General features: G+C 35.0%; 1 protein-coding gene across 1 annotated transcript in view; it reads right to left on the bottom strand.

Annotated features, from left to right (window-relative positions):
- Positions 1 to 384: 384 nt before the first annotated feature.
- The window catches only part of TRPA1 (transient receptor potential cation channel subfamily A member 1), a 36,893-nt gene continuing 23,516 nt past the window's right edge, over positions 385 to 13,761 (bottom strand). The window contains 11 exon segments of the mRNA XM_026056290.1: positions 385 to 818; positions 1,922 to 2,019; positions 2,546 to 2,656; positions 4,663 to 4,731; positions 6,104 to 6,286; positions 6,420 to 6,549; positions 8,628 to 8,797; positions 9,024 to 9,113; positions 10,953 to 11,100; positions 11,575 to 11,645; positions 12,566 to 12,664. Of these exon segments, the coding sequence (XP_025912075.1) occupies positions 587 to 818; positions 1,922 to 2,019; positions 2,546 to 2,656; positions 4,663 to 4,731; positions 6,104 to 6,286; positions 6,420 to 6,549; positions 8,628 to 8,797; positions 9,024 to 9,113; positions 10,953 to 11,100; positions 11,575 to 11,645; positions 12,566 to 12,664 (1,401 nt within the window). The 3' untranslated portion in view covers positions 385 to 586.

Raw genomic sequence — 13,761 nt, 5'->3', positions numbered from 1 at the left:
TGCATGTAGTTATCCACACAAGAAAATGGTCCTTCCATTAACATTACCTTTTCTCAGTCTTTTATTTATTTATTACCTTTCAGGCCTGATCCTGCAGTCCTTACTCAGCAAAACTCCCAAAGCAGCCTGTCAGCTTAGTTTCTCACTTTTTCTTAACGCTATATAAAACCTGTTGGCTCTCTCAAAGGTCAGAATACTAGATGAATTAGAGTTTGAATTTCTGATAAAAATATTTTTAACAGAAAACAACATAATTAAATACATAACTAGAAGTGTTAGGGCCAAATCCAGAACAGATTTAGACAGAAGCCTACGGAACTGTCAGGACAGCAAGGTTGGCATCTGGTGAGTTAGGCACTTTCATGATTAGGCAGCCATTTTTAGGATCACAGTTTTGGATGCAGGCATCTTCAGTCTGCTTAAATACTGTTTTGGACACCTACATCCTTTTTTTGGATCAGGCCCTATTTCTATACTTGAACACATGATGTATCACATTAACATATGAACATACAATAGGAGAAGTGACCCTAAAACAAAACAAAATAAGACAAAATGATAATACAACATGATGTCATACCCATGTCTAGAAGAAGCTATTGTTCTTTTCTGTGCTTGGGTTAGGCACATTTGTTTTAACAGCTTTTAATACTGTATCCCATTTACTATTCCTGTGTTCTAACTGCCTTTTCCTAAACTTGTGCTGAAATAAATCATTGCTGTCTTCATCCTCAGCCTCCGACACTATCTCCATTTTTTGTATAATCAGTTTAATGAGGTCGTGCTGCTTTTCCAATAGTGTTGAAATATCTTTGAGCCTAAAACAAAAGAAAAAATATGCATATAGCAGGCTTTGTCATTTTGTTTCAAAGGACATTTTAGTTATTAAAATTACAGATGCAAAACACCTGACTGTCATCAGCTTCACTTCTCTGCTAATAAAGAATATTCTGTGGAGAATATTTGTAATTCATATAAATAAAGAGTTAGCATCAGGCCTACAGAAGACAATATAGGTACTCTTTTTGTTACCTTTTAAGAAACAATTAAAGAAGTGGGAAATGTCTCCAGCAACTGTCTTCATGAAATTATCAAGGCTTTTTCAAAATCTGCTTTTCAGAATGTCTCATCTAGCAAAATTGTAGCATGAGAACATTTATAGCTACTGAAAAGGTTCGCTATAAAGTACAGTTTAATCTTATGTAGTTAACAAACAAGTAAATATATTTTAAAATATGTGAAAAGCATAAGAATTAAAATATTTCAGCAACTAGCTAGCATTCATACAAGGCAAAAAAATGAGTATACGCTCAGGGCTGATTGTCACTTCGGTTTTGAACTCCAACAATTCAAATATACTGGCAATATAATAAAATATTTCTGAAACTATTCCTATGGATATATCAATGAGTAAGGAAAATAAGTGCAGATAATTCCTTCCAAGACTTTGGGAAACAGGTGATTTGTTTGTCAGGCCAGCAGTCCAATTTTGGGAAATCAGTCTGAAGCAGATTTCCCCATCTGATCACCGGAAAGTCAATTACAGATTGTGTATATTTGCAAACCAATTGGAATTACATTAACTGTAAGTTTAAAATAAGTCTTGAACAGCTCCATATGAACACCTCTAATTCTGAAATAAAAGTGCCTTTTCTCATTTAGTTTAGTTCACTTTAACGAGTAAATAAGCCCACACTCTTTTTCTGCCTTGGTATAAAAACCACACAAGTATTTCGAAATACATTACAGAATATCAAGTACTAAGTTACTGTAGTGATAGAGCTTATTTAACGGCTATAGGTACATTTAATTTTACTTTTTATGTACAATACAGAGTCTTACAACACTGTTGTTAAATAGGAATATCTTTGCAATACTGGCTCTACTTATTAGTACAGTAATAAAATAACGCAATGAATACCTGTACTTCTGCTTCAGAACTTCCAATTCTAAAGTTGTATCCGTGCTCTGTGCATCTGTGGCAGAGTCCTCACAGCCAAAGCAATACTGAAACACACTCTAAATGAAACATGGTGAACCAAATTGAAATCAGATATTATAGTTTGACAAGAGATTAAAAATCCCAAATAGGTGAATGGTAACAGTCTCCATTCTGGTGTTAAAGTTGAAAGCAGTTTCTGTTATAAAGTTATTTTTACTGTATTAAAGATTTCCTTTGCAAAATGTGTTTAACCAGAAAATTCAGTCTACCAACAAGAGTTAAAACGAAAAGTAAACAAATAACAGAACAAATGCCAAAAAGCAGTAATTACATGTTCAATCTGAGTAACTTTTTTAGCTTAGGCCTCCTAATAAAAGCACAGATCACTGAAAACTCACACACTAAGTATACCTGAACAAATCATGCTGCACTGAAACTGATTTATCATTTTCACAGAAAATAGTTCAATGTCTAATCACGTTTCCACCGATGTCAGTTTATGATTGATTTTGACTAACACTAGCAATCTGAGTGTGTACAAAACATAAGTCTACCATATTACATTTTATTAAAAATTCCTTGGTCTAAGATTTCCCATCTTACCATAAATCCACAGTATCTTGGCCTGTTGGGATATACGGTGATTGATTCCTGGTCCACCCGACTTAAGAACCAAAATGGTAGCTTCTTCTCTAAGTTTGTGTGCAGATTGACCTAAACATATTTTCCATTTAGAGTGAGATATATTCTCTTTGGATAAAAACACATTATCCTGTGAAAATAACCATCATGTCACTACATTCAAACTCTATTACTAGATTTCAAGTCTCAGAGGATATCTACACTGCAAACCATGGAATAATGTTTGAACAATCCAGCTCAGACATGATACATTCTCTCATCACAGCAGTAGGGAGTTTCTTAGCAGGGATAATTATTCCATATAGGTATGTAGTCTTATAACTAAACTGATTCCAAAAGAGAGTTAGCTCTTATATAATGGCTTGAATATCTGTTTAGTATACTGTAGGTTGCAGCATGGAATTACAGGGCAGAAATGTTCAGTCCATAATGTTATCATATCCACATAATATCCACAGAATTTGAAATCAATTAATAATGGGAAAGAGAGTGACCATTCTATCTTTAATTGTGCTATGTCCTTTCACTAGGTTATAAGAGAGCCTGCAGAAATTAAGACGCCTATGGAAAGCCTGTGAGAACAGTTTTCCCAAGGGTAGAAAAGGCACTCATATATAACACACTTGTTCAGGTGATGCTACCTTTCCATTCATTCTCAAATTGCTACAGAAATACTGAGAAGATACATCAACTACGTTAAAAAAACAAGATACAAAATACAAGCTTATTTCAGACAACCATAATCCTGTCAAACCTATGAAAGGTCTCATGCTTAGTAAAGATTTCATAGTACTGTCTGATGTTGGAAGACATAGTTTTTCCTGAACATTTTGTTGGCCAGGAAATACCTAAACAGGTGAAAAACATTAACTGTTTCAAGAATTGCCCTTATACCTCTGCTTTAGTCATTTGTATCTCTAGCCAAAAAAATACCTCTTGGGAGGCAGTTTTATGCTAAAAGGGCATCCTTTAAATATGCTTGAACTAAGCCAGCTCAACACACAATTTTAAATTATGTGACTATCAACCAAGAGAAGTTATTTCTGAGCCAGTGTTGTCCTTGGGCATTCTGTCTCTGCATACATCTCTCCTTTCTGCTCAGGTACTAGGTAGGCACTGAAACTTCCTAGAAAAACCAGAGCCATCAGGGAACATATGCAAAGCCACTCCCTGCATCCATTTTACAAACGGCCAGTTCTTCCCACAATACAGACTTTAAGCAGAACTTCAAGGTATTATACGGACAGATTTCTCAAACTATGTTGATGAGAAGTAATCTTTATTTTTTATTTAACAGCTGTGTATTTTGTGTACTTCCAGTYGTGAAAAGTCAAGCTTGATATACAATTCACATGGAAATAAAAACTTGTCAAAACTATATTGCAAATTTATAGTTTCTTAAAATGAAAACTCTATGAAGTCATGTTACTGGCCCTAGCCCTAAGTATGTAAGCCATAAAGACTACATTTGCAAAAGCTAATTTGAAAATATCTAAGATGCACATAGTTTTCAAAAGTATATAGGTTACTAAATTTTTCTGGTTTCAACAGAAATACTGTTAGACATCTATATGCAACTTTAGGTATCTAAATACATTTAGAAATATGACCCTAAGTTCCTTAGTTATCCTTGGCATTACAGAGTGTCTCCTCAGTACACAGACCAAGGTGAGCCTCCAGTATATTGCAATGAATTTGGTGTCCTTCTGATTTCTATGCACTTTGATATTCTTCCCACTGCCTAAATTCTCTCCTTAAAAGGCAACCCTCCTATTTCAAACATTATATTAACTGCTTTTGAGATTCTGTTTTGGGGATAACTTAAATTCACTGAGCTGACTCTTCAAAGTTCCTTAAAAATGCATTTGCTTATTAAAAATAATTCCTTTAAGTGACTCACATGACTGAAAATGAGATTTAGAATAGGAAGACCATGTTCGCCAATCTGTTTTACAGAGATGTTAAGAACTATGTTAAGTAGGTTATGATGTTAATGTTAAATTAGCTAATTATCTGAATGGTGTTCAAACAGTAATATCTACTTCCTACAGCTGTCGCTCCTATGGTATGCTACTTACCTGCATTGCAATCCTTTTGAGTGCTGCGTATTTCTGCACTTCAGCTATGTCCCCAACAGCCAAACCTATCTAAAAATACATAACAAGATCAAAGAAATATTATACTAACTATTTTTTTCAAAGTCTGTGATTTTAATTGTATTTCTCATTCACTTTTGAATCCAAAATGACTCAAGTTAAATTTGTTTTGTTTCACTTGAATCTGGAAACATTTCTCTTCTTTGCATATTGAAAAATCTGTATCAAGAAACCTAGTAAGTTTTTTTTATTGCCAACTATCTATCTGTCTATTCTTAATTCATTAAAGAGTTATCTTAAACAGCTGTCAAAAATAACATCCGTTCTTTACGGTTCTTCATTACTGCTGTTATGTTAAGAGTAAAATGTATGTTGATCTCAGATGGAATAGGATCAGGGCAACACTACAGATCCTAAAAAACCTGAATTGTTTGGTTTTCATTGCCCAGCTCATAAAAACCTAATTTCCTACCAAAATTGCTGTTCAAGGGAATGTGGATGAAGATGAATTATATATTTTTCCCCTTTTTCTCTATTAGTGAATTTTCTGATTCTTTGGATTCACTTCAGCCTCATTTCTTTGTTTTTAACAACACTGCTGATGATAGATTTATTCTGTACAACAAAGATCTGGGTCTTTGCTTTTTTGTCATTGTCAGTGCTAGGGTCTGATGACAAAATACAGTGAACGGTTAAAGAACTGAGGCTTTGTCTAGACTGCGGGGCAGAAATTTACCAAAGAACCTCTCAAAGGCATGGTTTCCCAATTGCTTCTATCAGCATCTCATAACAAAATATGGCAGCTCCAATTCAACAATGGATTTTCTTCCTGCAGAAACCAGGGCAAGGGAGGTTTGGGTCTTTCTCTGACATGAAGTTAGAGCAAAGTTAGAAAATGATGGTTCAAAATCACTCCAGAGTCCTGCAAAGTCACAGGTCTCCCGTTTCTTCTAGGGACAGAAGAAAGCCAGAGTGATGCAGGAGACATCAGAGGGACTGTGCCTCAGGAAAGAATAAAAATACTTTCTTCTGCTTTTTGTGCACCTTTCCATTAACCTAAAACAATCTTTTTCTCCTCTCTGACAGAGAGAAAGAGGGCCATATTCCTGTCTACTGTAGAGATGCACACAGAAAGCAGGGAAGACTTTCTTGGATGCCTTCCCTTGCAGCTGAACAAATTCCATCAGTTATTCCCTAAAGGTATACAAGATTAAGTCTGCAACAGTTAACTATGGAAAAATACTTAGAACAGTAGAGAGGAAGAAAAATGAGCCAAAGGAAAGCGAAATTTAAATAACTTACTGAAAATATTAATTTGTTAATTAACAAATGTCACAAATGTGCATTAAGCTATTCTATATACTAATACTGTGTATAAACCTGTGCATAACCACTTTTATATATTAATAAGTAGTTTACTTACTAGCAAGTTCATAAGAAGGATTGGAATAAGTAAGGTAAAGATAATGAGAACTGTGTAACTTAGAAATGGATATGGCAATTCACTGCTTAGTAACGGATCAAGGAATGCATCATGATAATTAATGTCTCCCAGCATCATCGCAAACGTCTTCATTACAGAGAGCAGAGGTGTGCTATATGTTTGCTGCAAAAAGAAGGAAAAAAAAAATCAAGAAAAAAGCAGAACTACAAGATTTGTAAATAACCTCTCCTTTGAGATTCTTGATTAAAGGGTAATATCTATAATTAGAAAAAATTAACTATGTCATGCAACTAACCTGTGAACCCAAAAGGACAAAGAAGCTAAGTCCAAAGGCCAGTATCAGGAAAAAGAAAACAACAGCAATCCGAATCAAAGTCCTCAAGATTTCCCAGAACATCACAACGTAGATGCCATAATTTTCAAATCTAGGAAATAATTGAACGTGAAAGATAACCAAAATTAAATATTGAAGTAAGAGTCTCTTACAATTACATACATAAGACAGTAAGTAATCCTGATTTTCATGTGTGATAACAGACATTTTGTCTCTCTGAGGCATTCTGAGATGGTCTGACATTTTGTAATTTCATGTCCAAAAAAAATGCAAATAGTCTTACTTATCGCACACTTAAACTGAGGGATCTCATATTTTAATACACTAAAACAGTACTTGTCAGAGATATTATTTTTCATGGACAACTTTTATTCTGTCCATAGTCACAGACAGTACAATACAGTACAACAACTGCTGTACTCAGAATAATAATATTAGGAAATTATTCCATTTTTGATGCTTTTAAATGCAAATTAGTAACCAAAACAAAGGACAACTGGCATTGGGATGCATCAGCCAGACTGATTTATAAGATTTTTCTTTTTAGGAACTCTGACTTGCATTTGATAACATGCCACTACAAAGTACAGAAAACAAACAAACAAAAAAAATCACTGTTCAGGAAGAGGAGTATAGCAGAGTTTTAAGTCACCTGTACTTCCAACAAGTCTGTCCTCTGGCAAGCCTCTCCTAGTCTTGGCTTAAACATAAACCAGATCTTGGAACATGAGTTGTCATAAAGCAGATTAAGCTCCTTTTCCCCAAATATGAAGTTGGGAATTTATGTCCTCTGCCAAATTCAGGGACCAGATGACTGTTTTATGCTATAACAGTAGCAAATGAGAAAATCCCTCCATAGGGTTTTCTCCCTGAAATATTATGTGTGAGGCTGAAAAGATCAAGCTGGAGGTAAAACAGGCCTAATCTCCTATGCTGGTATATATTAGGCAAAACTCCACTGAAGCCAATGGAGCTACAGGTTGCTTCCAGAAGAGGCAGTCTCATCGAGTTAGAAAAATGGTGTGTAGAGAACCTGTGAAGATCTACAATCAATGCTGAGGGAAGGAAAGCATTTTATCTAGTAAAGGAAGGAAGGATGAACAATCTGAAACTTATTTTTTATGGTTAAGGTTCAACCCCCATTTTGCCCACAGAACACGTCAAAGGAGAGCTACCAAGCCCATTCATTAGTCATCCAAAGTCAGACATAGGCAGGACAACGTTTGGCATAAAGATACTACCTCTTCATGGCATTACCTCTGCTTACAAACCTTGTCCTGACTATGGCTTTAAACATCACAACTACAGCAAAATGCTCTTGAAATTACCCAGCAAATGCTGTGTTTGTCTGCTAATCTAATGGGGTGATATAGGCAGTAAGATTCAGAAGGGCAATAGGCAGTGTTATTGCATACAGTCATCCTTAAACTCTGAACAGCTTCAAACCTCTTTCTGATCAAATGTATTTCATCTTTGTGCAAGGCACTCCCACTGAGGCACAAACATGTTTTATTAGTCTAAAACGCTACAGCCACACCATTATTCCACCCTCCCAAATCTCCTAAAGTCCTCAAGACTCTCAAGACACTATTGTACCAGTGATAGCATTAAGACCATTAATGACAATAAACAAACCTTATATAAATCAAGTAAATAATTTCACCCATCACACTTCCTTATCAGGACAGTGGGGATGTAGAAAACTGGGGTTTACCACTTAATCTACAAAATTATAAGAGACATTACCTTGTTCTAGGCATCATACATAACAACAAAGTCTTCCTTTTATTTCTCCTAATTCATTTCCTTTTCAGTGGTAGTATTTATTTTTATTTTGGGTTGATTGGCTTTTTTGTGTTTTTTTAAAGAGAAACTCTGTACAATGAAACACTTGCTAAAAACATATAATGTTGGCTTTGCTTACATAACACAAAAATATATGTTATTTCTTTAGTTGCCATAATATGCTTTGTGATTCTCAACGTGAAAAACACTAAATTCTAGCTTATAGTTCATCAKAAAAAAAACCCTCCAAGGTTCTAATCTGCAAACTTGTATAGTTAGAAGCAGAAGTAGGGCTAACACACTTGATCAGTCAACCTCTAGTATGTGTAGAGCATCTGAAAATAATAAAAGTATGTTATTGCAAAGTATGTAAATATTTGTTACCGTTGAAGGTAAAGCAAGAAGTTCATCCAAGACAAGTATACAGCAATTGCTCCACATTCCCATTGCAAATGAGCTGGTGTATTAATAAATAAAGAAGACACAAAAATTATGCTTGTAGTATAAATTGTCCAGTCCAGCAGATTGGAGTAATCCAACAAATATTTCAATTTCTAGGATTTAAGAGAAACAGATGCATACTTACAAGTCATGCATCACTAACAGACTGAATTTAATATTATTTACATCCTCTTCTCACTTTTAATCTTATATGTAATAACAAATTGGTATTTGCAGTTCAATTACAGAAAAATCTGAGGCATTTCAATATCATAAAAACTACTACACAAGCACGCTCTCTGAATAATGTGTTATAAATCTATTTCTATATATATTTACCTGCTGAATGAGCTGAAATATTTCTTTGCAGATTCCCAGTAAACTCATAATTAAAACTAAACACATACACACCCTTGTGAAATATGAATCCTGAAACACAAATCACAGACCAAAAAAAAAATTTAGAAATCTGTAAATGAACAATCTTTATTTAAGCTCTACCTACTTCATACACATTATATTGCCACACATTATCTTAAGTTAAGATTATCTGTTAGCTTGCTTGAAATAAACTTCTCATTGCTATCTGAATTCTGTTCTACTAACATTTATAGCAAAATCCATGCCATGTGCATTGTTTTTAAGTAATTCAAACCAAATATGAAATGTTCAGCATTCCCATGATAAACAGTTGCTGTGCTGCTTCCTTTTTACTGTCATTCTAGTTTGGGAACTGAAGTTGCAGTATTTATGCCACTTTTTCAGTGTTTTGACACTAGATGAATGCAAGGACAAAATCTGTAGTCCCTAATTTCACTACCATATTGCAGTATCAGCAATGGCAACAGAAGTCTTTGGAAGGTACCTCTTGTGCACCTTTGCACCTAAATTGAAGTCCTGGCACCCTTAACTGGCTGCTCCCTTTGATGTTTCTTTACAAACAATATAGGCGAAGACTTATATGTTGTGAAATGCCTAATACAGGCACATATAACAATGGTGAATTTCATCTTTACTAAATAAACTGTAGAGCTAATTTCCCATCTGAGGGGCTGGTTAATTCACAGGCAGACCACAAATTCACAGCACTTACTTTTCAGTGATGCTGCAACACACATCAGGATCTGCCCCATTGTGGTGTCCCTCTTTAAACCGGGGTAAGAGGACAGTACAAATATTCTGTAATGCTGTGCTCCCTAAAGAGATGGAATTCCCCATTCTATTCCCGTTACTGGGTCCTTAGGACACCATCTCCTCCACTCTATGACATTGCATACAAATGAGTTTTCTTGTTTTAATCTCTCAGGCAGCACCTTCATGGCTGTTGTTCTGTTCACTGCTTCTCCACTAGCTGGCATCATCATTCCTCAGCCAAGCACTGCACTCCTTCTTCCAAATGTGCTTCTTCCATCTAGCCTCTGATGATTCAACAGCCTGCATCAGTCTCGAGTCATATCTCTGTCTGTTTTCTGCAGCTCTTCTCATTCTCCTGTCTTCCATCAGGAAGATGAGTTAGTGGAGCATGAATTCTTCCAATTCTGCCAGTCCTTCTGTCTTCTGAATCTTGGAGAATCCTGTAGGTACTGTTCTGGGCTCGGTATGTGGTTCTCCAGACATTTTCATATATCAGGCTACCCACATGACCTTTTCATATTCTTAGAGTTTATCTTATTTCATATTACTATGAAATTACTAGCAAATCCTTTTTGAGTTCCTATTTCAGTTGTATGTCTTTTTTCCCCCAAAAGAACTATAAAATATCTTCCTTGCCTTTTTTCCAAAATCCTTGGCTTTAGTGATATAATCACTTATTTGAAATGGAGAATTTGAAAAATTCACCTCAACTAACTTCTCACCATTAACACCAGTACATTACAGTTTCAGGGCTAACAACATAGGCTCTCTTCTCAGAACACACTACTTCATGCCTCTTGGAGACAGAGCTCTGTAACTCTCCCATTCTTCAACTGGACACAGGAGTGTAACACTATGTATGAGTTGTAATCACAGGTACAAAAAACAGCAGTACTTGCAGTTTTACCCTCTCCAGAAGTGAAATTTTCAGAAAAGAGATTAAAAACAAGAAATGAGCACTGAAAATTTTTATCTACAGAAATTGTTGCTGAATGTATAAAAACACACACTTCAATTTTATTCCTGCAGTTGCTAAATCATAAATAATTAAATAATTTTAGAAAATTATTTAAATAATCAGCCCCTTGCTATAAAAGTCCTAAACATATTGTAACTAATACAAAACCCCAGTACCTCATATTCTAATGGTCTTGCTTCATAGACTTCTGTTCCATTCAAGGGTCTTTCTGGCGGTATGTGGGTGACAAGAAGAGTCAGTGGGATGAGACCAAGGGAATATATACCTAAATTCATTAGATGTGCTCGAAACCCATAGGCCATCCTTGAAAGTAAAAATGTTAACATTTTAACAATTTACAAATTTAGAAAAGTATGGATTTCAATTTCATAGCAAACAGTGCTTCTGCTATACGAAAATAAACATTTCTTCAAATGCTGTTTTGTGATGAATGTGTACATCAAGTTGTACATGGACAAAAGCATACTAGCCGTTCTGATAAACTGTTAATTTTCTTTTTAATTCAATGATTATATTACATATTCTTGCAATAAAAGTGGAAACAAACATAGCGGTGATCTCCTCTGTAAATCTCAAACAGTCATTACGAAGTTCTAAGCAGTATTTAATATGATAGTCATCAATATATTTTAAATATTCTTATGAATGGTTATGTGGAAAAGACATTTGCTTAACTTGACACTAAAAATATATGTATTTTAGTGGAAAGCTGTCAAGTACAACAACCTTCAGTCTGACATGCAGTATTATATTTTATATACATTAAAATACACCTACCATTTCATAAGCAAATATTCTTTACATACAGGATGACTGAGTAGCTCCATGCGATTGTGGCGTACCATGGCCTACAAAACAAGAAAGTAAAAGGCTCAAACTTAACTCATTTAGCTGAGCAAAGTGCTTACAAAACAGGCTAGACGATCTCCTTTATTTGAATATTAGCCTAATGAAAAGTACAATGTGTACAAGATATTGCAAAATTCTTTTGTTTAGGCACTATGGCCCAAAGCTATTATTAGATTGTCTTATTATCTGCCTACCAAGGCATCTACCTTTTCTCCTGATGCTCTGTTTTTAAAACTTAAAAAAACCCATAACTGTACAAAGATACCATATTTTGCAAAAAAATAAGAATCATAATTATGAGATTTTTCAGGATGGGAGCTATAGATGAGAAATGACCATACTTTTCTAGTTATATTTAACTAGAATATATTTATTTATTATTAAACAGCATACCCAGTCTAATTGCCAATAATAAGCTCAGAAAGGTGATCAAATGAAGCCACTGACGTTATTCTTTAAATGAGTTCTGACAGAGCTAAAGAGAAGAGACTGACCATGTGTAAGAACAGCAAAATTTGTTTTAGGCACAGAAAGTATTCTGCAATTAGCATATGAAGAAAAAAAGCTGGAAACACAAAAAAATCACTTTTGTCAAGTTTTTCATTGCCTTATATTCCCAAATATGGTCACTACAATGACTAGGTATGGTTTTCTTTGATGTGCTATCTGCACATACAGTATGTTCTCTTGACACATTAATAGTTGTTCAATAACTAAGAATTTCTATCTAATCCTAAAAGAAATGTTATTTATTATTTAGATTATAAGAACTTTGCCCTGTATGTCATTCGAATATACTATAACTCTATAGAGTTATAATATTTGGAGAAGAAATATTATGATGAAAGAATCCCAAACTCTTGATGTTAACTCAAACAAGACAGCATGGAATGATGTAAGAGCAAAATAAAGAACTTACATTTAAAGTGGTTAGCGGCTCATAGAAAATGTCTTCATCATCCTTTCGTTTCTTGTTAAGCATCAGAGGACACTGGAGATATCTGAAGTTATATTCAATCTGAATAATAAAGATACCAGCATTTCATTATGACAAAACTGATGATCTAGGATTGAGATGACGTGCTTCATTTTACAAAGGTTTATCCTTTAGGAAAAAAGGAGGTGTCTTTTGTGTCAAAATAATTAGAACATAGTTGTTTAGTAATTGTTAGTCACCCTGCAGTGAACACATGAGACTGAAATACACATCCATGACTCTAAGATGATCAGGATAAACAGCCATTTCAAATTATTGTAAAAGAAAAATACAAACCTCTTCTTAAAATATTACAGTTTTAAAAGGTCATTCTCTTTATTCTAATTCGTTTTAATGTTGACTTTGAAGAAAAGCTTATATGTATAAGCAATATGGCTTTGATAACATAATATAAATAAGAAAATATATAATAGCAGTTTTGCAAATTTTCTGTTACTCACATAGACACAATCCAGTGTAATAATCCACTGGATGGTTTTCAATATGGTTTCAAAGATAACATAACTAGAATACATCATGCCTCCTTACCATTGTAAAAGGTATATACTGCTTTAGATTTTGCACAATTTACCAAAAAACCCCAACCCACATTGAAACTGATGAATTATTGAAGACAATTGTACTGCTTATGGTAGGCATGCTTTTGATATGCATAAATGTATATTATTTCACAGAATCACAGAATGGTTGAGGTTGGAAGGGACCTCTGCAGATCATCTAGTCCAACCCCCCTGCTCAAGCAGGGTCACCTAGAGCACGTGGCACAGGATCGCGTCCAGGTGGGTTTTGAATATCTCCAGAGAAGGAGACTCCACAACCTCTCTGGGCAACCTGTTCCAGKGCTCTGTCACCCTCACAGTGAAAAAGTATTTCCTCATGTTCAGATGGAATTGTCTGTGTTTCAGTTTGTGCCCATTACCTCACGTCCTGTCGCTCGGCACCACTGAAAAGAGTCTGGTCCCATCCTCTCGACACCCTCCCTTCAGATACTTGTACATGTTGATAAGATCTCCTCTCAGCCTTCTCTTCTCCAAGCTAAACAGGCCCAGCTCTCTCAGTCTTTCCTCATAAGAGAGATGCTCCAGTCCCCTAATCATCTTTGTAGCCCTTCGCTGGAC

Source organism: Apteryx rowi, unplaced genomic scaffold (genome assembly GCF_003343035.1).
Source record: "Apteryx rowi isolate R43461 unplaced genomic scaffold, aptRow1 scaffold_130, whole genome shotgun sequence".
NCBI classification, from domain to species: Eukaryota; Metazoa; Chordata; class Aves; order Apterygiformes; family Apterygidae; genus Apteryx; species Apteryx rowi.
Note: the sequence above shows the minus strand (reverse complement) of the source record. Positions and strands in the feature narration are given on the sequence as shown.